This window comes from Aquarana catesbeiana, linkage group LG08 (assembly GCF_042186555.1).
Source record: "Aquarana catesbeiana isolate 2022-GZ linkage group LG08, ASM4218655v1, whole genome shotgun sequence".
NCBI classification, from domain to species: Eukaryota; Metazoa; Chordata; class Amphibia; order Anura; family Ranidae; genus Aquarana; species Aquarana catesbeiana.
In genome coordinates this window covers 2,035,675-2,060,486 of record NC_133331.1, presented here as the reverse complement: position 1 = coordinate 2,060,486, position 24,812 = coordinate 2,035,675, and the positions used below count along the sequence as shown (strand labels likewise).

The 24,812-nt window shown below is 45.2% G+C and overlaps 1 protein-coding gene across 4 annotated transcripts in view; it reads right to left on the bottom strand.

Moving 5' to 3' along the window:
- The window catches only part of PIANP (PILR alpha associated neural protein), a 75,736-nt gene extending 53,966 nt beyond the window's left edge, over positions 1 to 21,770 (bottom strand). Inside the window, exons 1-2 of one of the 4 annotated variants that reach the window (XM_073595410.1) lie at positions 21,498 to 21,770; positions 15,722 to 15,772 (exon numbers count right to left, since the gene is read on the bottom strand). In XM_073595410.1, the coding sequence (XP_073451511.1) occupies positions 15,722 to 15,729 (8 nt within the window). In that variant the 5' untranslated portion in view covers positions 15,730 to 15,772; positions 21,498 to 21,770. Of the gene's footprint in view, positions 1 to 15,721; positions 15,773 to 20,873; positions 21,032 to 21,187; positions 21,465 to 21,497 lie in introns of those variants that run through there. The other 3 variants (XM_073595412.1, XM_073595411.1, XM_073595409.1) reach the window with 3 other exon arrangements.
- Between the last annotated feature and the right edge of the window lie 3,042 nt (positions 21,771 to 24,812).

The window sequence follows — 24,812 nt, the reverse complement described above, 5'->3', positions numbered from 1 at the left end:
TCCTGCACACTGTACACTCGAACATTGCTTTCCTGCACACCGTACACTCGGACATTGCTTTCCTGCACACTGTACACTCGAACATTGCTTTCCTGCACACCATACAATTGAACATTGCTTTCCTGCACACCGTACACTCGGACATTGCTTTCCTGCACACCATACACTCGAACATTGCTTTCCTGCACACCGTACACTTGAACATTGCTTTCCTGCACTCCATACACTCGAACGTTGCTTTCCTGCACACCGTACACACGAACGTTGCTTTTCTGCACACGGTACACTTGAACATTGCTTTTCTGCACTCCATACACTTGAACGTTGCTTTCCTGCACACCGTGCACTCGAACATTGCTTTCCTGCACACTGTATACTCAAACTTTGCATTTCCACACACTGTACATTCTAATATTACTTTTCCGAAAGCTCCAAATTATAGCATTGCTTTCCAACACATTGAACACTAAAACATCACATTTTCACATATTGTACACTCGAACATTGCTCTCCAGCACACTGTACACTCGAACATTGCTTTCCTGCACACTGTACACTCCAACATTGCTTTCCTGCACACCGTACACTCGAAAATTGCCTTAATGCTGCTTACTCACACACTGTACACTTTCAACATAAAAAATAAAAATGAAATGTGCCTGCACAACAATCATTAATCATAAAGTATTCATATCCCTTAAAATTTTCCACATTTTGTCATGTTACAACCAAAAACATTAAGGTTTGTTATTGGAATTTTATTTGATAGATCAACACAAAGTGGCACATAATTGCGAAGTGGAAGGAAAATTATAAATGATACAAATAAATATGTGAAAAGTGTGGGGGAGGGGCATTTGTATTCAGTCCCCTTTACTAAAATCTAGGGGAACCAATTGTCTTCAGAAGTCACCTAATTAGTAAATAGAGTCCACCTGTGTGTCATTTAATCTCAGTATAAATACAGCTGTTCTGTGAAGCCCTCAGAGGTTTGTTAGAGAACCTTAGTGAACAAACAGAATCATGAAGGCCAAGGAACACACCAGACAGGTCAGGGATAAAGTTGTGGAGAAGTATAAAGCAGGGTTAGGTTATAAAAAAATCTCCCAAGCTTTGAACATCTCACGGAGCTCTGTTCAATCCATCATCGGAAAATGGAAAGAGTATGGCACAACTGCAAACCTACCAAGACATGGCCGTCCACCTAAACTGACCGGCCGGGCAAGGAGAGCATTCATCAGAGAAGAGCCAAGAGGTCCATGGTAACTCTGGAGGAGCTGCAGAGATCCACAGCTCAGGTGGGAGAATCTGTCCACAGGACAACTATTAGTCGTGTTCTCCACAAATCAGCCCTTTATGGAAGAGTGACAAGAAGAAAGACATTGGTGAAAGAAAGTCATAAGAAGTCCTGTTTGTAGTTTGTGAGAAGCCATGTGGAGGACACAGCAAACATGTGGAAGAAGGTGATCTGGTCAGAGGAGACCAAAATTCAACTTTATGGCCTAAAAGTAAAACGCTATGTGTGGGGAAAACTAACACTGCACATCACCCTGAACACACCATCCCCACCGTGAAACATGGTGGTGGCAGCATCATGTGGTGGGGATGGTTTTCTTCAGCAGGGGCAGGGAAGCTGGTCAGAGTTGATGAGAAGATGGATGGAGCCAAATACAGGACAATCTTAAACAGAAAACCTGTTAGAGTCTACAAAAGACTTGAGACTGGGGTGGAGGTTCACCTTCCAGCAGGACAACGACCCGAAACATCCAGCCAGAGCTACAATGGAATGGTTTAGATCAAAGCATATTCATGTGTTAGAATGGCCCAGTCACAGTCCAGACCTAAATCACATTGAGAATCTGTGGCAAGACTTGAAAATTGCTGTTCACAGACGCTCTCCATCCAATCTGACAGAACTTGAGATATTTTACAAAGAAGAATGGGCAGAAATGTCCTCTCTAGATGTGCAAAGCTGGTAGAGACATCCCCAAAAAGACTTGTAGAGAAAGGGGGTTCTACAAAGTATTGACTCCGGGGGGCGCCATACAAATGTCCCCCCCCCCCCCACTTTTCACATATTTATTTGTATCATTTATCATTTTCCTTCCACTTCACAATTATGTGACACTTTGTGTTGATCTATCACATAAAATCCCAATAAAATGCATTTACATTTTTTGGTTGTAACAAAATGTGGAGAATTTCAAGGGGTATGAATACTTTTTCAGGTCACTGTAAGGGGAGATTTATTAAAACTGATACACTCAGAATCTAATGCAGCTGTGCCTGGCAGCCAATCAGCTTCTGACTTCAGCTTGATCAATTAAGCTTTGACAATAAAACCTGGAAGCTGATTGGTTTCTGTGCAGAGCTGCATCAGGTTTTGCTCAATGCAGTTTTAGTAAATCTCCCCTTCTGTGCATCACTCACAGAACTTAGACTTCATCAAGTAAACAATAAACTCTGGAGGGTGGAGTCTACGGAGTGACATCATCAGGCCCGCCGGCTCGGCTGTGGTGAGCGAGCAGCGGTTCTAATACATGTCATTGCCCGAGGCTGTTCCTGAACTCCAGGGAAGTGCTTACATTTGATGTTACATGCTGGTGCTCTCTGTATTTATAGGAGTAAACTTGATGCTTGGCTATCTTTTAAAAATGTCTTTAAAACAGAGAGCATTAGATGTGGTTTTATTTTTTTGAGGGACAGTTGTGGAGTTTGATCGAAAAAAAACCTTATGGATGTGCCTGGAATATATTTTCTGGGCAAGATCCTAGTTTCCATTGTGGTGGTGGAGACATGGAGCAACGTTCTGCTCAGACCATTCACTACCCGTTTTGACCTCTTTTACATCTGAAGTCAGTTCCAAGGTGAGCATGTAGGCAAGGGGTAGAGAGTTGTGTGGGTGGTCGTCACGTTCTCCATGTTTCCCTCCTCGTTGGGTGCCAAGCAAGGGTCACGTGAGAGGCCTACCCCGGGGGTGGGTTCTTCTGGGCTACGCTAGGCACTTTGTGTAGGGTCACTTTACCACACATGGGGTACCTTTTGCTTCGTGCCAGTTTCCTCAATGGCCTGGGACAAGGCTGAGGCTGCCGTGGGGGAATACTCAACCTTAAGGTGACCTCTATTCTTAGAGTTGAATGTACACCTTGTACACTGGCACTGCAACAGTTCTCCAGTTAACTGTCGGTTCCCTGTGACAATGTACACCTTCACTGTAAGTTGCATTTTGGAGGGACACGCTGAGCCAATGTTCACATTCATCTGTCCAGCGTTTTCCGCTGCCATTCCCCAGTAGTGTGGTGGGCCCCGCCATGCACTTTGCATGGGCTCCACGTGTGCACCCAACTCAACTCTTGAACCTCTGTACAGGATGGGAACCTCTGCGGTGGAAATCCACTCTTTTTGCTCAGGGGAGACAAACCGCTGGTGGAAGGAGTGCCGACAACATTTCCCTCGCTGCTAGAGGCCAGTGCACTCCTTCTAACCCCAATATCAGGTACTATCGAAAGGCTACATTAAAACTTCTGTTACCCTGAGCAACCACTTTTGTCTTCACACTACTCCATTCCCCAACAATGTCTTCATACCCCAATGCGCTTAAGACCCACTCGGTGAACCACATGTGCTGGGCCCCTGGGTTCTGGACCACAGCCCCTTTTATACCTTACGGGACCAGTAGGTTGGACCCAAAGACACCTGCCAAAAAGCAAAGAACCGGCAAAGGCATTAACTCCTACCCTCTCATCCGGGACAACGCCTAACTGGCTAACCCTTACAAGCAGCCTCACAATTAGTGCACAATGTGGTGTTGGAAGAGGAGTTCACGTTGAATGTTGTGAAGGTCACTATTGACTTTTGATGCACATCAATTTGGGGGAATTTAGGAACTGGTTATTTGCATGATTTTATCACTATAACTATGCAATGTTGGAGTTATAGAGTATCTATGATAGCATAAATTTATATTATTGGTTTTATACAAATATTTTTATTTTATTTGGGAGCCCATTATTTTCTTGGTTAGTCCTTACTGCAGCCTACAGTGAGCTGGTCACCTCTGACCATTTGAACCTCTCCTACTTCCAGCAGTCAGTTTATAGGTGCTCAAGATTTTTGCCTTGTATTAAAGCTAAGTTGTTCCCATTTGAAACCAGTATTTAAGGATCCTAACAATAAACGACTGGAGATACTCTTCAAATACATGTTTTCCATGGCAGTTCCTGCATTGCAACCTGCTATGGCTGTGATATTAGTCTGGCAAACATGCGAGCAATGGACTAAACAAGGGAATCCAGCTTTTTTCCACAGTAGCCCTCTAATATTACAATTGTATGTTTATGGTAACAAGGGGCGTAACATAGGCAGACTAATTCTAATCTGGACTCGAAAGAATGCAAACATGTAATGAAAACATTATTAGTGCCGTGTGCACAGTGAGGGCAGTGTGCAATACATACAAAATAGAATACAATTATATACAAACCTTACAAATTTCCTTTTTTTTTTTGAGCCTGTAAAGCATTGCACCGGCGATCAGTAGATTGCTGGTGCCATGCAGGTCTCCAGCAGATCTGCCAGTGTTTCTGTGTGCCTGTATATCCTATACAGGTAAGCAGATACAATCTGACTGGAAGAGAGAATGAACTACCATGGCGCTCCACAGCACCACGGTAGTTCATTGAAAACTACAAGCCGACTACTAGCTGTCAGATCGGTGATCGTGGAGGAGTGGGGGCCAGTCCGTTTTCTTAACAATGGGGGGGGGGGGGGGGGGGCAGTAATAGGCAGTATGAATAAATTTGAAATAAACAGAGATAAATGTGTGATGCCGTGAATATGTCATTTGGGCTGCTGCTGTAGTGCAAGGTGAAAAAACCCCAAATGAAAGATAAATGATAAAGATAAACTTAGCGCTGCTCCTGTAAACAATAAACACTAATCAAATGTCTGATAATAATAATACAGTGCCTACATCAATGGCACAATATTATATAACAATAGTATAGAGTACTCAGTGCAATTATAGTGCAAACTGACGTGGCCAACGAGAAGAAAAAAAAAAAAGGAAATTTGTAAGTTTTGTATATAATTGTATTCTATTTTGTATTTTCATGACATGTTTGCATTATTTCCAGTCCTGATTAGAATTAGCCTGCCTATGTTACGCCCCTTGTTACCATAAATGTACAATTGTAATATTAATGTGATACCTACGTAATCATGTATATAAAAACCTTCAATTGTGTCATAATAAAGCAGAACAGTTATTTGGAAAGATGCTGAGCGTCTCTTTTGTGTCTGTTCCCTACTGCAGTAGTTATTATTAATTTGGAACCACTAATCAATATGAGGATAGGAGTTGCCTATCTATAAAATGGCCAGGTCACACCCCAACATTGCTTCTGGCACAGTGTACACCCCAACATTGCTTCGGGCACAGTGTACACCCCAACATTGCTTCTGGCACAGTGTACACCCCAACATTGCTTCTGGCACAGTGTACACCCCAACATTGCTTCTGGCACAGTGTACACCCCAACATTGCTTCTGGCACAGTGTACACCCCAACATTGCTTCTGGCACAGTGTACACCCCAACATTGCTTCTGGCACAGTGTACACCCCAACATTGTTTTCTCACACACCTTACATTTTAACATTGCTTTCGGGCACACTGTACACTCATACATTGCTTCTGTACACTCTAGTATTGCTCTCCCACAGATTGTACACTCTAATATTGCTTTCCTGTACAATGTTGTTTTCCCACGCACTGAACAATTTAATGAACAATTTAATGTTGCTTTTGCGCACACTTTACGCTCTAACATTGCCTTCTCACACACTGTACATTCTAGCATTCCTTGTTTGCAAAATCTACACCCTAATGCCCCGTACAGACGATCGGACATTCCGACAACAAAATCCATGTATTTATTTCCGGCGGATGTTGGCTCAAACTTGCCTTGCATACACAAGGTCACACAAATGTTGTCGGAAATTCCGAACGTCAAGAACGCGTGACGTACAACACGTATGACGATCCGAGAAAAATGAAGTTCAATAGCCAGTGCTGCTCTTCTGCTTGATTCCGAGCATGTGGAATTGTGTGCGTCGGAATTGTGTACACACGACCTGAATTTCCAACAACGGATTTTGTTGTCGGAAAATTTGAGATCCAGCTCTCAAATTTTGTTTGTCGCAAATTTCCGACAAAGAATGTCCGATGGAGCCTACACACGGTCAGAATTTCCGACAAAGAGCTCCCATCGAACATTTGTTGTCGGAAATTCCGACCGTGTGTACAGGGCATAACATTGTTTTTCCTGCAAACTGATCACTCCAACATTGCTTTCCCACACACTGAACATACTAACATTTTTTTTTTTGCACACTGTACACTCTGTAGATTGCTTTCATACACAATGTATACTCTACCTTTGCCTTTCCGCACATTGTGCACCCTGACATTGTTTTCTCACACACTGTATACGTTACCTTTGATTTCCAGCACATTGTACACTCACACACTGCTTTTACATACACTGTACATTCTCACACACTGCTTTTACATACATTGTACATTCACACACACTGCTTTTACATACATTGTACACTCACACACTGCTTTTACATACATTGTACATTCTCACACACTGCTTTTACATACACTGTACATTCTCACACACTGCTTTTACATACATTGTACACTCACACACTGCTTTTACATACATTGTACACTCACACACTGCTTTTACATACATTGTACACTCACACACTGCTTCTACATACATTGTACATTCTCACACACTGCTTTTACATACATTGTACATTCTCACACACTGCTTTTACATACACTGTACATTCTCACACACTGCTTTTACATACATTGTACACTCACACACTGCTTTTACATACATTGTACACTCACACACTGCTTTTACATACATTGTATACTCACACACTGCTTTTACATACACTGTACATTCTCACACACTGCTTTTGCATACATTGTACACTCACACACTGCTTTTACATACATTGTACATTTTCACACACTGCTTTTACATACATTGTACACTCACACACTGCTTTTACATACATTGTACACTCACACACTGCTTTTACATACACTGTACATTCTCACACACTGCTTTTGCATACATTGTACACTCACACACTGCTTTTACATGCATTGTACATTCTCACACACTGCTTTTACATACATTGTACATTCACACACACTGCTTTTACATACATTATACATTCTCACATTGCTTTCCTGCACACTTTACATTCTAAAATGTATTTCCCAAACATCGCACATTTTCATTTTGCTTCCCTGTGTACTATACATGCTTTACTCTCCCCACTTTCTGTACATTCTCACACTCTGTACATTGTAAGTCTGAATGCTGCTTTCTCATATACAGTACACAATATATACTATTGCTTTCCCATACACCATACATTGCTCACCCTTTACATACTCCAGCACTGCCGCTCTGTTCATTCTAACATTGTTTCCCTACCATGTAAACCTCCCATTGCTGCTTCCCTGCCTACCTTCTATTCTCACATTGCTTCCCTACAACCACCTGACTCGGCTAACATTGCTTACTTACACATACACACTGCTTCTTTATAATATTGTCTCCCTACATACTTTACATTGTAACATTATACCATTTTTTTTTTTTGGTTGCTCTCCTGCAGATTTGTCTCTATACATTATAGCCTCGCTTCCCTTGTTCTCGACACGTCCAAACTTTGCTTCCCCCGTAAACAGCCCAGGATTGCTTCTCTACCCCTCATGTATTCTGATATCGCTTTCTCCCACACTGCACATTCTATAGCGGCTTTCCATCCTGTAAATCTTCTGGCATCCCTTCCCACACTAGCTGTGATTGCAGTGTATATATTGTAATAAGTGTACCCACATTTCACACTCTAGCAGCACTAATTGCTGCCTTTTATATTGTAATACTTCTTTCCCACAGTGTACAGTCTAGCACAGATGATAGTATATGTATTGTAATCTTGCTTCCCTGCACTGAACGCATTGGAAGTCTACTTTCCCACGCACTGTTGCTCCCCGGCACACGGAGGATTGCAGCATTGCCTTCCTATACGCTGCCCATGGTAACAGTGCTCCCCTAACACCGACCATTCATAAAAAGATAATGGACAGGGTGGAAGTTCTAATATTGCTTCTCAGTGCGCCGAGCTTTCTATTGACGATTCCCCGTGCACTCTTTATTCTGCCATTGCTTTCTCGTATTTTCTAATATTATCCCATTACAGTGGCCATTTTACAATGCCTCACCTAGGCTGCAAGTGATGATCTTTCTCCATAAGTGAATGCCGTTTCCCAATACAATGAGCATTCCTATATCTGTCCTTGCCTTCTGTATCCATGTTCTGCTCTTTACAACAATGCTTTTCTGTATATAGTACATAAAGACTCTCCGTATAGTGACTATTCAACCTTTGTTTGTTTCCCTCATTGAATGTTCTAGCACTGCTCCTTCATGAAATGTAAGTTCAACATTATTCCGGCAGAAACCAAACCATTCTAACCTCCATTTCCCATACATCTCATGTATTCTTTCTTTCAAACTGACCACTCTTCTATTTCTTTTCTAAATGGAGAAGAGTCCTTCAAAAAACAATGACCATTCTAGAATTGCTTGCCACTAAATTAAGCATTCTAAGATTGCTTCCCTTCCGTACTGAGCATTGAGGATCAGCCCATTCTAACACTGCAAGATCGCAGACTTGGTGGCCACTAAACCAAAGATGCTACTATTGCTTGCCTCTAAACTAACCACAATGCTTGCCTCTAAACTAACCACATTGCTTGCCTCTAAACTAACCACATTGCTTGCCTCTAAACTAACCACATTGCTTGCCTCTAAATGAAACACATTGCTTGCCTCTAAACTAAACACATTGCTTGTCTCTAAACTAACCACATTGCTTGCCTCTAAACTAAACACAACGCTTGCCTCTAAACTAAACACATTGCTTGCCTCTAAACTAAACACAACGCTTGCCTCTAAACTAAACCCATTGCTTGCCTCTAAACTAAACCCATTGCTTGCCTCTAAACTAAACCCATTGCTTGCCTCTAAACTAAACACAACGCTTGCCTCTAAACTAAACACATTGCTTGCCTCTAAACTAAACACATTGCTTGCCTCTAAACTAAACCCATTGCTTGCCTCTAAACTAAACCCATTGCTTGCCTCTACACTAAACACATTGCTTGCCTCTAAACTAAACACATTGCTTGTCTCTAAACTAACCACATTGCTTGCCTCTAAACTAAACACAACGCTTGCCTCTAAACTAAACACATTGCTTGCCTCTAAACTAAACACAACGCTTGCCTCTAAACTAAACACATTGCTTGCCTCTAAACTAAACACAATGCTTCCTCTAAACTTAACCCAATGCTTACCTCTGAACTAAACCCATTGCTTGCCTCTAAACTAAACACAATGCTTGCCTCTAAACTAAACACAATGCTTGCCTCTACACTAAACACATTGCTTGCCTCTAAACTAAACACATTGCTTGCCTCTACACTAAACACATTGCTTGCCTCTAAACTAACCACATTGCTTGCCTCTACACTAAACACATTGCTTGCCTCTAAACTAAACACAACGCTTGCCTCTAAACTAAACACATTGCTTGCCTCTACACTAAACACATTGCTTGCCTCTAAACTAAACACATTGCTTGCCTCTAAACTAAACACAACGCTTGCCTTTAAACTAAACACAACGCTTGCCTCTAAACTAAACCCATTGCTTGTTTCTAAACTAAACACAATGCTTGCCTCTAATCGAAACACATTGCTTGCCTCTACACTAAACACATCGCTTGCCTCTATTTTGCCTCCTACATGGAGAATTTCAACATTGCTTGGCTTTGTACTGAGCAATCTAACATTATTTTTGCCTCTGAACTGAACATTCAGACATTGCTTGTCCCAAACTGAACACACTAATGTTGCCTTCTTCTAAACCAGTCTAACATTGCTCATCTCCAAACTGATCGCTCTAACATTGCTTGCCTCTAAATGACAACAATATAGGGTTTTTACATTGCTTGACTCTGAATCGATTATTGAAACATTGCTTACCTCTAAACAGAACACACTAACATTGCTTTCTATTAAATCAAGCCGTTAAACATTGCTTGGCTCTGAATTAAACACTCTCTAGCATGTTTGCCCCTCAAATAAACATTCTAGCATTGCTTGCCTGTAAAGTAAACAATCTATCATTCCTTGTCTCTGACATGAAATTGCCAACTTTTCTTTCTTCCAAATTGAACGTTGCTTGTCTCTTAATGTAACATTCTAACATTGTCTCCTCCTAAACCAAACCTCTGTAAAAGTGCTTGCCTGAAAACTCTTACATTGCTTGCCTTTGAACTGAACACCCTAACATTGCTTTCTTTTAAAACAATCAGTCTAACATTGCTTGCTTCTAGACTAAAAATTCTAATATGCTTTCCACCAAAATTAACATTCTAGCATTGCTTGCCAGCGAAGCGAACTTGCTACCATTGCTTTCTTCTAAACCAAACAGTCTAACATTGCTTGCCTTTAAACTGAGCATTTCAACATTGCTTGGCTCTGCACTGAATATTACCACATTGTGCGCCTCTAAACTCTAAGCATTCTAACATTAGTCTTTTTTTTAACAAGAAAATTCTAACAGTCTTGCTTGCCTCTGAACTGAACATTCAAACGTTGCTTTCTTCTAAATGTAACATGCTAACATTGCTTGCCTCTGAACATAACACGCTAACATTGGTTTCTTCGAAACCAAAACTCTATGTTTCTTGCCTTTTAGCTGAAAAATGTTACATTGCTTGCCTCTGAACTGATTATTGAAACATTGCTTACCTCTAAACAGAACAAACTCACATTGCTTTCTATTAAACCAAGCAGTCTAACATTGCTCGGCTCTAAACTCAACACTTTAGCCTGCTTGCCCCTGAAAAGAACATTCTAACATTGATGTTGCCTCCAAAGTAGACACTTTATCATTGCTTGCCTCTGACCTATACTTGCCAACTTTGCTTTCTTCTAAATTAAACATTGCTTGTTTCTTAACGTAACATTCTAACATTGTTTCCTTATAAACCAAACCACCATAAAATTGCTTGCCTCTAAACTGAACACCCTAACATTGCTTTCTTTTAAATCAAGTAGTCTAACATTACTTGCCTCTTGACTAAACACTCTAATATGTCTTCCACCGAAATTAGCATTCTAGCATTGCTTGCCTCTTAACACTTATTGCTTGCCAGTGATGTGGATTTGCTACCGATGCTTAACTATAAACTGAACATGCTAACATTACATAGTTACATAGTAGGTGAGGTTGAAAAAAGACACAAGTCCATCAAGTCCAACCTATGTGTGTGATTATGTGTCAGTATTACATTGTATATCCCTGTATGTTGCGGTCATTCAGGTGATTATCTAATAGTTTCTTGAAGCTATCAATGCTCCCCGCTGAGACCACCGCCTGTGGAAGGGAATTCCACATCCTTGCCGCTCTTACAGTAAAGAACCCTCTACGTAGTTTAAGGTTAAACCTCTTTTCTTCTAATTTTAATGAGTGGCCACGAGTCTTGTTAAACTCTCTTCTGCAGAAAAACTTTCCTCCCTATTGTGGGGTCACCAGTCCTGTATTTATATATTGGGGGGTCACCAGTCCTGTATTTATATATTGTGGGGTCACCAGTCCGGTATTTCTATATTGTGGGGTCACCAGTCCGGTATTTATATATTGTGGGGTCACCAGTCCGGTATTTATATATTGTGGGGTCACCAGTCCGGTATTTATATAATGAAATCATATCCCCTCTCAAGCGTCTCTTCTCCAGAGAGAATAAGTTCAGAGCTCACAACCTTTCCTCATAACTAAGATCCTCCAGACCCTTTATTAGCTTTGTTGCCCTTCTTTGTACTCGCTCCATTTCCAGTACGTCCCTCCTGAGGACTGGTGCCCAGAACTGGACAGCATACTCCAGGTGCGGCCGGACCAGAGTCTTGTAGAGCGGGAGAATTATCGTTTTATCTCTGGAGTTGATCCCCCTTTTAATGCCAATATTCTGTTTGCTTTGTTAGCAGCAGCTTGGCATTGCATGTCATTGCTGAGCCTATCATCTACTAGGACCCCCAGGTCCTTTTCCATCCTAGATCCCCCCAGAGGTTCTCCCCCCAGTCTATAGATTGCATTCATATTTTTGCCGCCCAAATGCATTATTTTACATTTTTCTACATTGAACCTCATTTGCCATGTAGTCGCCCCTCCCCCATTCATTTGTTCAGGTCTTTTTGCAAGATTTCCACATCCTGCGGAGAAGTTATTGCCCTGCTTAGCTTAGTATCGTCTGCAAATACAGTGATTGAACTGTTTATCCCATCCTCCAGGTCGTTTATGAACAAATTAAATAGGATTGGTCCCAGGACTTTCTTCTAAACCAAACAGTCTAACATTGCTTGCCTCTGAACTGAACATTCAGACATTGCTTGTCCCAAACTGAACACACTAATGTTGCCTTCTTTTAAACCAATCTAACATTGCTCACTTCTATACGGATCGCTCTAACATTGCTTGCCTCAATACTAAACAAGCTAGCATACCTGCCTCTGAAATGAACATTTACCTCTAAACAGAACAAACTCACATTGCTTTCCATTAGACCTCTTACATTGCTCGGCTCTAAACTCAACACTTTAGCCTGCTTGCCCCTGAAATTAACATTCTAACATTGCTTGCCTCTGACCTGAACTTGCCAACTTTGCTTTCTTCTAAATTGAACATTGCTTGTTTCTTAACGTAACATTCTAACATCGTCTCCTTCTAAACCAAACCTCTGTAAAACTGCTTGCCTCTGAACTGAAAACTCTTAGATTGCTTGCCTCTGAACTGAACACCCTAATATTGCTTTCTTTTAAAACAAGCAGTCTAATATTGTTTGCCTCTTGACTAAACACTCTAACATGTTTTCCCCCAAATGAACATTCTAGCATTGCTTGCCAGTGATGTGAACTTGCTACCATTGCTTGTCTCTTAACGTAACATGCTAACGTTGTTTTATTATAAACCAAACCTCTGTAACATTGCTTGCCTTTAAATGGAAAACTTTTATATTGCTTACCTTGCTAACATTGCTTTATTTTAAACCAAGCAGTCTAACAATACTCCCCTCTAGACTAAACACGCTAACACGCTTTCCTCTGAGAGGAACATTCTATCATTGCTTGCCAGTAAAATTAAAGTGATTGTAAAGGTTAATTAAAAAAAACAAAAAAAAAACAAACATATCATACTTGCCTCCAGTGTGCAGCTGGTCAGCTGGTTTTGCACAGAGTGGCCCCGAACCTCCTCTTCTGGGGTCCCTCGGTGGCTCTCGCGTCTCCTCCCCACATCAGAAAACCCCCTAGGAGAAGCGCTCTCCCAGGGGTTACCTTGCGGGCGTGCTCCCGAGTCCAGCACTCGGCGTCCATAGAGGCCGAATGCAGGACTCGGCCCCGCCCCCTGGTGCCCACCTCATTGGATTTGATTGACAGCAGTGGGAGCCAATGGCTGCACTGCTATCAATCTATCCAATCAAGTGCTGAGAACCCCGGGCAGGGAGACAGAGCGTCCCCGCCAGGTCAAGTTCTAGGGTTCAGGTTAGTAAAACAGAGGGGCCAGGGGGGCCGGTCACTGACAGGTGTTTTTTCATCTTAATGCATAGGATGTATTAAGGGGAAAAAACACAAACCTTTACAACCCCTTCAACTTGCTAACATTTCTTGCGTATTAACTGAACATTCTAACATTTCTTTATTCTAAACCAGGGGTCTTCAAACTACAGCCCTCCAGGAACTACAATTCCCATCATGCCTAGTCATGTCTGTGAATGTCAGAGTTTTACAATGCCTCATGGGACGTGTAGTTCTGCAACAGCTGGAGGGCCGTAGTTTGAGGATCCCTGTTCTAAACCAAGCAGCTTAACATTGCTTGCCTCTTAATTTAACGTGCTAACATTGTTTTCTTTGAAACAAACCTCTGTAACATTGCTTTCTTCTAACCTGAAGACGCTTACATTTGAACTGAACATTGAAACATTGCTTGCCTCTAAACTGAACCTGGTAACCTAGCTTTCTTTTAACGCAAGCAGTCTAACACTGCTTACCTCTAAACTGAACATTCTAACATGCTGGCCCCTGAAACCAACTATCTAGCTTTGCTAGCCTCTAAACTAAACACGTTATCCTTGCTTGCCAGTGAAATTAACTTGCTAACATTGCTTGCCTCTAAACTAAACATGAATACACTTGCCTTTGAAATGAACATTCTGGCAATGCTAGCCTTTATGATTGCTTACCTCTAAACTGAACTTGCCAAAATTGCTTTCTTCTAAACCGAACATGGTAACATTGCTTGCCTCTGTACATAACATGCTAACATGGTTTTCTTCTAAACCAACACCTGTAACATTGCTTGCCTCTATATTGGAAACTCTTACATTGCTTGCCTCTAAACTGGAAACTCTTACATTGCTTGCCTCTATACTGGAAACTCTTACATTGCTTGCCTCTAAACTGGAAACTCTTACATTGCTTGCCTCTATACTGGAAACTCTTACATTGCTTGCCTCTAAACTGGAAACTTACATTGCTTGCCTCTATACTGGAAACTCTTACATTGCTTGCCTCTAAACTGGAAACTCTTACATTGCTTGCCTCTATACTGGAAACTCTTACATTGCTTGCCTCTAAACTGGAAACTCTTACATTGCTTGCCTCTATACTGGAAACTCTTACATTGCTTGCCTCTAAACTGGAAACTCTTACATTGCTTGCCTCTATACTGGAAACTTACATTGCTTGCCTCTAAACTGGAAACTCTTACATTGCTTGCCTGTAAACTGAACATGCTAACATTGTCTTCTTTTAAACCAAGCAGTCTAACATTGCCTCTAGGCTAAACATGCTAACATGCCTGCCTCTGAAATGAACATTCTAACATTGCTTGCCTCTATACACCTCATTGCTTGCCAGTAAAATAAACTTGCTAACATTGCTTACCTATAAACTGAACATGATAACATTGCTTTCTTCTATACCAATCATACTAGGATTGCTTGCCTCTAAACTGAACACTCTAACATTGCTTTCTTCTAATATTTTATCTGTATGTTTTAGGCAGGACATTTAAATATTACTCTACATTCAAGTGACCATTTTATCATTTAACTGGAAATTCTAAGCATCCCTGAAAATGGTCATTCTATACAGTGAATACTCTGACACTGTTTCCCCGGTCTGGCATTGTTTCCTAGTAAATCATTCTCATATTGCTTCCTTACCAACACACATTCTGAAAACATAACATTCTGTAAAAAAAAAAAAAAAACATTGCCTCCCCCGAATACTGTACCCCTTAGATATTTGCCCCTCTCTACTTCACTTTGACCCTTAAAAACTGCTCTGAGACATCTGTGTAATTATTTATCTAGACAGTTATGTAATGGTCTCTGCGTTACCTTCCCTCGAAGTCTTTTCTCTTATTTATATTTATGTAATAGGTCTGTCGGTTACACTCAGCAAGCTACATATATCCCCTTCCTAAAAGATTTCCCACGTTCCCCCCCCCCCCCTCAGTACAGTTCTGCCCTCATCCATTCCCCGTACATACCACTTCATCTTGGACGGCAGAGAGTTAACCCAAAGACGAGCTGATCATTGCCTGTAGGATGAGAATTCGGTTACTCAGACAGTCATACAATAACCTACACTTCCCTGATTGCATATTATTGTCTAAAAGATGCTTCCAGCTCCAGCCCACAGCCATGCAGAGCCCTCCCTGTATTTTCTGCCTGAACATTTGCAAGTGCAGGGGGGCCAGGAAACCGTCTCCAGACACCTGTAAAGGGGGCTTTCTCCTCAGTACATCTATTCTTTTATGTGCACTTATTGGATGCTGTGTTCGCCATGTTGGGTTTCATGAACCGCACGCATTCAAGTGGTCCCCGAAACAGAGTAAAGAATCTCAGATTAAATCTGGTTGGGTTCCCAGTGTTTAACGGCAGGGGTGCATCTGTTCCTGGGTCCAAGGAGCGAAACTGTCCCTGAGCCCATGGGTGCAACTCTCCCTAGGCTGTGCATACACTCTCCCTGGGGCCAAGGGTGCAACTGTTCTTGGGCCCATGGGTGCCATTTACTCTGGTTGGACTCCCAGTGTTTAGCAACAGGGGGTGCAATTGTCCATGGGTTTAACTGTCCCGGGGCTCATGGGTGCAACTGTTACTGGGATCATGGGTGAACCTGTTCTTGGGTCCATGGGTGCAACTCTCCCTGGGTCCATAGGCGCCATTGTTCTTGACCCCATAGGTTTCACTTTCCCTTTTCCCCGGACCATGTGTGCAACTGTCCCTGGGCCCATGGCTGCAACTGTCCCTGGAACCATGGCTGCAACTGTCCCTGGGTCCATGAGTAAAACTGTCCCTGGGTCCATGGCTGCATCTGTCCCTGGGTCCACGGCTGCAACTGTCCCTGGAACCATGGCTGCAACTGTCCCTGGGTCCATGGCTGCAACTGTCCCTGGAACCATGGCTGCAACTGTCCCTGGGTCCATGGCTGCAACTGTCCCTGGGTCCATGGCTGCAACTGTCCCTGGAACATGGCTGCAACTGTCCCTGGGTCCATGGCTGCAACTGTCCCTGGAACCATGGCTGCAACTGTCCCTGGGTCCATGGCTGCAACTGTCCCTGGGTCCATGGCTGCAACTGTCCCTGGAACATGGCTGCAACTGTCCCTGGGTCCATGGCTGCAACTGTCCCTGGAACATGGCTGCAACTGTCCCTGGGTCCATGGCTGCAACTGTCCCTGGAACATGGCTGCAACTGTCCCTGGGTCCATGGTTGCAACTGTCCCTGGAACCATGGCTGCAACTGTCCATGGGTCCATGAGTAAAACTGTCCATGGGTCCATGGGTGAACATGTCCCTGGGCCCGTGGGTACAACTCTTTCTGAGCTATAGATGCACTCTCCCTGGGTCCGTAGGTGCAACTGTCCCCGGGGCCCATGGGTGCAACCGTTCCTGGGCCCATGGGTGCAAGCGTTCCTGGGCCCATGGGTGCAACCGTTCCTGGGCCCATAGATACAACTGTTCCTGGGTACTTGGGTGTAACTGTTCCTGGGCCCATAGGTACAACTGTTCCTGGGTACTTGGGTGTAACTGTTCCTGGGCCCATAGGTACAACTGTTCCTGGGTCCATGGGTGTAACTGTTCCTGGGTCCATGGGTGTAACTGTTCCTGGGTCCATGGGTGTAACTGTTCCTGGGCCCATGGGTGCAACTGTTCCTGGGTCCATGGGTGTAACTGTTCCTGGGCCCATGGGTGCAACTGTTCCTGGGCCCATGGGTGCAACTGTTCCTGGGCCCATGGGTGCAACTGTTCCTGGGTCCATGGGTGCAACTGTTCCTGGGTCCATGGGTGCAACTGTTCCTGGGTCCATGGGTGTAACTGTTCCTGGGTCCATGGGTGCAACTGTTCCTGGGCCCATGGGTGCAACTGTTCCTGGGCCCATGGGTGCAACTGTTCCTGGGCCCATGGGTGCAACTGTTCCTGGGTCCATGGGTGCAACTGTTCCTGGGTCCATGGGTGTAACTGTTCCTGGGTCCATGGGTGTAACTGTTCCTGGGCCCATGGGTGCAACTGTTCCTGGGCCCATGGGTGCAACTGTTCCTGGGCCCATGGGTGCAACTGTTCCTGGGCCCATGGGTGCAACTGTTCCTGGGTCCATGGATGTAACTGTTCCTGGGTCCATGGGTGTAAGTGTTCCTGGGTCCATGGGTGCAACTGTTCCTGGGTCCATGGGTGTAAATGTTCCTGGGTCCATGGGTGCAACTGTTCCTGGGTCCACGGGCGCAACTGCTCCTGGGTCCACGTGTGCAACTGTTCCTGGGATGGGTGCAACGGTTCCTGGGCCCATGGATGTAACTGTTCCTGGGTCCATGGGTGCAACTGTCTTTGGGCCAATGGGTGCAACTGTTCCCTAGGCCCTTGTGTTCAATGGGCCCAACAAAACTGTTTCTTGTGCTTCTTACTATAAGATCTTTTCTTTACTTCTCCTATCTTGTAAACATTTTAGATCAATTTTCTACCTATTTTCTAAATTTGGTAGCCCATTTTTTCAATTTTATTTGTAAAACCAATCAATAAATCTCATATAAGCTGCTAAAGTAATTTCAAAAGCTTTTTTTTTCAAATCTACAGCTTTCACTAAAGTAATACCTGTAATGAAGGTCCCCTGTGCAGGCACTTCCTGTTATAGGGTGACAACGCACTGTCCCTGTCTCTGACCAGGCTGCTGTGTTATCACTCTGTCACATGGGCACACATTGCACGTGATTGGGTATTTTTTTTGCAAAATGAAGCTTTACCTCATTTACTAAGTTCTGGAGCAACTGTTCTTGCAGAGTACAACTGCACCTTGCAAAGTGCACAGTCTATTTGCCTTTAGTAAATCAAGCACATAGTGTCTGCAAAGAGGCCGCAGGAGATCAGCATCACTGAGATGCAACAAAGGATGAAAACAGGGGGGAGCAAATATCTATCCATGTTATCATACACAGTTCTTTAGCAAACCAAATGCCATCCAGTTAGGGTTTACATCTACTTTTAGCCTGCGGGATCGTTTTTGTAGCAGGGCCCCTGGCTTGTAGCTGTTGTAAAGAAGATGATTTGCACGCTGTTTGTTGCTCTTAAGAAGCCTTCATGGGAAAACCACAGTGTACAAACGCAGATAAAATCAGTTGACGTGTTTCAGCCTGTAGGGCCTTAGTCATAACTATGGGTTTATGACTAAGGCCTTATAGGCTGAAACCCGTCAACTGATTTTATCTGCGTTTGTACGCTGTGGTTTTTCAATGAAACTAAGACTTCTTAAGAGCAACAACTGGTGTGCAGATCATCTTCTTTACAGTATCCACTCAGCTAACGTCTGTGGACCGAGCCCCCAGGAGCTCTGTCATCGATATGTGATATGGGGTAGTAGCACCGATTCTTCTGTTTGGGGCTTGCAGCCTATGTTTTGCTCTGATGCCGGACCCCCACAGTTGTGAACAATTCCCATAGATGCCATCAAAGCTTAAAAAGTCACAAAACAGCAAAACGGTGACACGGTGTAATCATCTGTGCTACAAGGTGACCACACAATGAGGACGGAGAAAAGCGACCCGTCCCAAGGCCAAATGCAACCGCAAAGACTGGAAATGTATATAAAGGTCAGTTTGATTTATATAGCCTACAAATACAAGTGCAAAGGCCATTCGCACTCCATTATCTTCTGAAATATCCCTTCGTACAAGGCTAAGATCCCATATTTTATCGCTCGTATCCCATATTATGTATATCGGTGGAACCATGGTCTCTGAACTTCTAAGGAAGGTGGGAATTAAAGGGTGACTTTGTCTTATCTCCGTGTCTTTAGGTGGAGGTTCTGATCTGCAGATGATTGCATCAGTAATGGCCATCCTAACGCTTTTATCGTAATGGTAGTTTAATAGCTGACTGAGCAATCTCCCATCTTATCCGGCGTAGATGGTGATAATTGGCATAGTGTGTCTCTCCAGCCCTGCCTAGATCTTCTATCTCCTCTGCTTGCACAAAAATATGTATGCAGAGCGACTGGTGTCCTCAGCACCAATACCAGGAAAGACCAGCGAGCAAAGTGCAATAACCCATAGCAGTCGGTGACCAACGTTGGTTGGATTTTGCATTCCACGATTAGCCAACCCATTGGTATTCGGAGGAAGGAGCTGACCGCCTCGTCCTGTAGAGTGGTCATATTCATAAACATGCACAGTGGTAGTGGTACAGCATGCCTGTTTATACACTGAGCAGACACCACTTGTCACCGGCCTTATCTGGAGCGGGTCGTAGCCGCGTCCGCCGACATACAACCGCGTCCCGATTGGGCCCGGAACTGTCCCGATGGGTGACGGTCATATCACGTTTGCTTAATAAAATAAAAGCAACGTGCAAAGGGCAGCTTAAAGGATGAATACTTCCGTTGCCCCGGGCTGCTCCAAACTGCGATGGTTGGCGACGGTCTCTGCACATTTTTTTTTTTATCATACGGTATTTATATGGCGCCAATGGTTTGCTCAGCGCGTTACGTAATAAGTGCTCTTTGCAAACCATTGCCCTTCGCACTTGTCTGGCCGAACAAAGGTGTTTGCGCCAGAGACGCTCATTACAACCGATCGGCAGTCCTCGGCCGTCCCTCAGCTGGAACTAAACTGGTGACAGTTAAAATCTGATTAGTTTGTGGCGCCTTGCGCGCCGCTGCCCTTTTCAAAAACGGGATCGCTGACAGCGGCCAATAACAACAAAAATTGCAACGTCAAAAAAGGTAAAATAGAAATTAATTCCCCCGCTGCCCCCCCCCCCCCCGGGGAAATACACATCAAGTTGCCGCGGCTTATTGCACTTTCTTGCTGCTCTTTGCACCCCCTTTAGCAAATAAGCCCCCCAAGCTACAAACTTGCAAGTTGTACATAGGAGCTGACACACCCACATGGGATGCACCGGCAGGGTGACACACACACACACATGCATACACACACACACACATGTATATATATATATATATATATACGCAGACATATGCATGATGCAGCTACACCCAGCTGTTGCACCTCTCTGCACAACAGGTGGATGCTGCCGCTGCCGCTACACAAACACATAATGATCCGCCACACTCAACACATAGAGAACTGAATGTCACAGCTGCAGACAGGCAAAGACTGGACACCACAGGGGCTCATGCAACTGCTCTGACCTCAGTTTTGGGGTGCAGGCTGGATTTTGAGGGGGGTGCAGATGAGGGTGACGCTTCTCTGGAGTGTGTCTAGCTGGATCAGCGAGCGCTCCCTCCTTCTCCCACTTTCACTCTCCCCCCCCCCACCACCACCACCACCCCACCTCTCTCTCCCTTCCTTCCACTCTTATTATCTCTCTCCCTCCCTCACAGACTGTCTCCACCTTTCTCTTCTGCTCTTTACCCTTCCTTGTCCACTGTTGCATGCAACACTCTGCAGTGTCTTGGGAACAGAGGGGCTGGGGGGGGGTTGGGGGGGATGGGGGGGGGGGTACCTGAGTGCTGCTCAGCCTCTCCAGAAGATGAGGGAATGAGTTCACCGAGCAATGCTCTTCTCCAATGAGATGTTAATGATAAAGGGGGGGGACAAGGGTTAAATGTGGTGGCGATGGTCTGCAGAGCCGGGGCTGCATTAATGGAACAAGTTATTACAGGCTTGGACAAGAAGGGGACAGGCTGTACAGAACATGAGAACGCCTATATGTCTCCTCTCCTCCCTGTCTCTTCACCACTTTTCTCTCAATGACTCCGAGGACGTCTGTCTTGTCTGTCACCCCCCCCCAGCCGTGTCACCTCCTTCTCTACCATTGTCTCCATGGCTCTCTCCCTCTACATTGCACTTTACAAGTCTTTTCTCTGCTGCTCCTTCGTCTCTCCCTTGCTGTCTCCTTGTAAGATGCTAGAGGTTACCATGGAGACGGAGGAGGAGAGAAGATCGCTGGTACCAGCTGTCTCCATATCTCCAGATGTCCTCCTCTCTTTCTGCAGATCTGTCCTGTGAAATCTCTTCCTGTGTGTCTCTTATTGTGCAGGTCTGTCCGTCCTCCTCTCCTCTATACCGTCCAATCCTCCTCTCCTCTATATCGTCCAATCCTCCATACCCTCCTCTCCTCCTCTCCTCCATTCCCTCCTCTCCTCCTCTCCTCCATACCCTCCTCTCTTCCATACCGTCCTCTCCTCCTCTCCTCTATACCGTCCAATCCTCCTCTCCTCTATATCGTCCAATCCTCATCTTCTCTATATCGTCCTCTCCTCCTCTCCTCTATATCGTCCAATCCTCCATACCCTCCTCTCCTCCTCTCCTCCATACCCTCCTCACTTCCATACCGTCCTCTCCTCCTCTCCTCTATACCGTCCAATCCTCCTCTCCTCCATTCCCTCCTCTCCTCCTCTCCTCCATACCCTCCTCTCTTCCATACCGTCCTCTCCTCCATACCCTCCTCTCCTCCTCTCCTCCATACCCTCCTCTCCTCCTCTCTTTCATACCATCCTCTCCTCCTCTCTTTCATACCGTCCTCTCCTCCTCTCTTCCATACCGTCCTCTCCTCCTCTCTTCCATACCGTCCTCTCCTCCTCTCTTCCATACTTTCCTCTCTTCCATACCGTCCTCTTCTCCTCCATACCGTCCTCTCCTCCTCCCTTCCATACCTTCCTCTCCTCCTCTCTTCCATACCCTCCATTCCTCCTCTCCTCTATACCATCCTCTCCTCCTCTCCTCTATACCGTCCTCACCTCCTCTCTTCCATACTGTCCTCTCCTCCTCTATTCCATACCGTCCTCTCCTCCTCTCTTCCATACTTTCCTCTCTTCCATACCGTCCTCTTCTCCTCCATACCTTCCTCTCCTCCTCTCTTCCATACCGTCCTCTCCTCCTCTCTTCCATACCCTCCTCTCCTCCTCTCCTCTATACCGTCCTCTCCTCCTCTCCTCTATACCGTCCTCTCCTCCTCTCTTCCATACCGTCCTCTCTTCCTCTCTTCCATACCGTCCTCTCCTCCTCTCTTCCATACCGTCCTCTCCTCCTCTCTTCCATACCGTCCTCTCCTCCTCTCTTCCATACCATCCTCTCCTCCTCTCTTCCATACCGTCCTCGCTTCCATACTGTCCTCTCCTCCTCTCTTTCATACCGTCCTCTCCTCCTCTCTTCCATACCGTCCTCTCCTCCTCTCTTCCATACCGTCCTCTCCTCCTCTCTTCCATACTTTCCTCTCTTCCATACCGTCCTCTTCTCCTCCATACCGTCCTCTCCTCCTCCCTTCCATACCTTCCTCTCCTCCTCTCTTCCATACCCTCCATTCCTCCTCTCCTCTATACCATCCTCTCCTCCTCTCCTCTATACCGTCCTCACCTCCTCTCTTCCATACTGTCCTCTCCTCCTCTATTCCATACCGTCCTCTCCTCCTCTCTTCCATACTTTCCTCTCTTCCATACCGTCCTCTTCTCCTCCATACCTTCCTCTCCTCCTCTCTTCCATACCGTCCTCTCCTCCTCTCTTCCATACCCTCCTCTCCTCCTCTCCTCTATACCGTCCTCTCCTCCTCTCCTCTATACCGTCCTCTCCTCCTCTCTTCCATACCGTCCTCTCTTCCTCTCTTCCATACCGTCCTCTCCTCCTCTCTTCCATACCGTCCTCTCCTCCTCTCTTCCATACCATCCTCTCCTCCTCTCTTCCATACCATCCTCTCCTCCTCTCTTCCATACCGTCCTCGCTTCCATACTGTCCTCTCCTCCTCTCTTCCATACCGTTCTCTTCTCTTCCTTTCCTTACCGTCCTCTCCTCCTCTCCTCCATACCGTCCTCTCCTCCGCTCTTCCATACCGTCCTCTCCTCCTCTCTTCCATACCATCCTCTCCTCCTCTCTTCCATACCATCCTCTCTTCCTCTCTTCCATACCATCCTCTCCTCCTCTCTTCCTTACCATCCTCTCCTCCTCTCTTCCTTACTGTCCTCTCCTCTCTTTCACACTGTCCTCTCTTCCTCTCTTCCATACCATCCTCTCCTCCTCTCTTCCATACCCTCCCCTCTTCCATACCGTTCTCTCCTCCTCTCTTCCATACTGTCCTCTCCTCCTCTCCTCCATACCGTCCTCTCCTCCTCTCTTCCATACTGTCCTCTCCTCCTCTCTTCCATACCGTCCTCTCTTCCATACCGTCCTCTCCTCCATACCGTCCTCACCTCCTCTCTTCCATACCGTCCTCTCCTCCTCTCTTCCATACCATCCTCTCCTCCTCTCTTCCATACCGTCCTCTCCTCTCTTCCATACCTTCCTCTCTTCCTCTCTTCCATACCGTCCTCTCCTCCATACCGTCCTCTCCTCCTCCCTTCCATACCGTCCTCTCCTCCTCTCTGCCTTACCGTTCTCTTCTCCTCTCTTCCTTACCATCCTCTCCTCCTCTCCTCCATACCGTCCTCTCCTCCTCTCTTCCATATCGTCCTCTCCTCCTCTCTTCCACACTGTCCTCTCTTCCTCTCTTCCATACCATCCTCTCCTCCTCTCTTCCATACCGTCCTCTCCTCCTCTCTTCCATACCCTCCTCTCTTCCATACCGTTCTCTCCTCCTCACCTCCATACCATCCTCACCTCCTCTCTTCCATACTGTCCTCTCCTCCTCTCCTCCATACCGTCCTCTCCTCCTCTCTTCCATACCGTCCTCTCCTCCTCTCTTCCATACCGTGTTCTCTTACTCTCTTCCATACCGTCCTCTCCTCCTCTCTTTTTGTTATCGTCCTTTCCTCCTCTCTTCCATACCGTCCTCTCCTCCTCTCTTCCATACTGTCCTCTCCTCCCCTTATCCATACCTTTCTCTCCTCCTCTCTTCCTTACCGTCCTCTCCTCTCTTCCACACTGTCCTCTCTTCCTCCCTTCCATACCGTCCTCTCCTCCTCTCTTCCATACCGTCCTCTCCTCCTCTCTTCCATACCGTCCTCTCCTCCTCTCTTCCATACCGTCCTCGCTTCCATACTGTCCTCTCCTCCTCTCTTCCATACCGTCCTCTCCTCCTCTCTTCCATACCGTGTTCTCTTACTCTCTTCCATACCATCCTCTCCTCCTCTCTTTTTGTTATCGTCCTTTCCTCCTCTCTTCCATACCGTCCTCTCCTCCTCTCTTCCATACTGTCC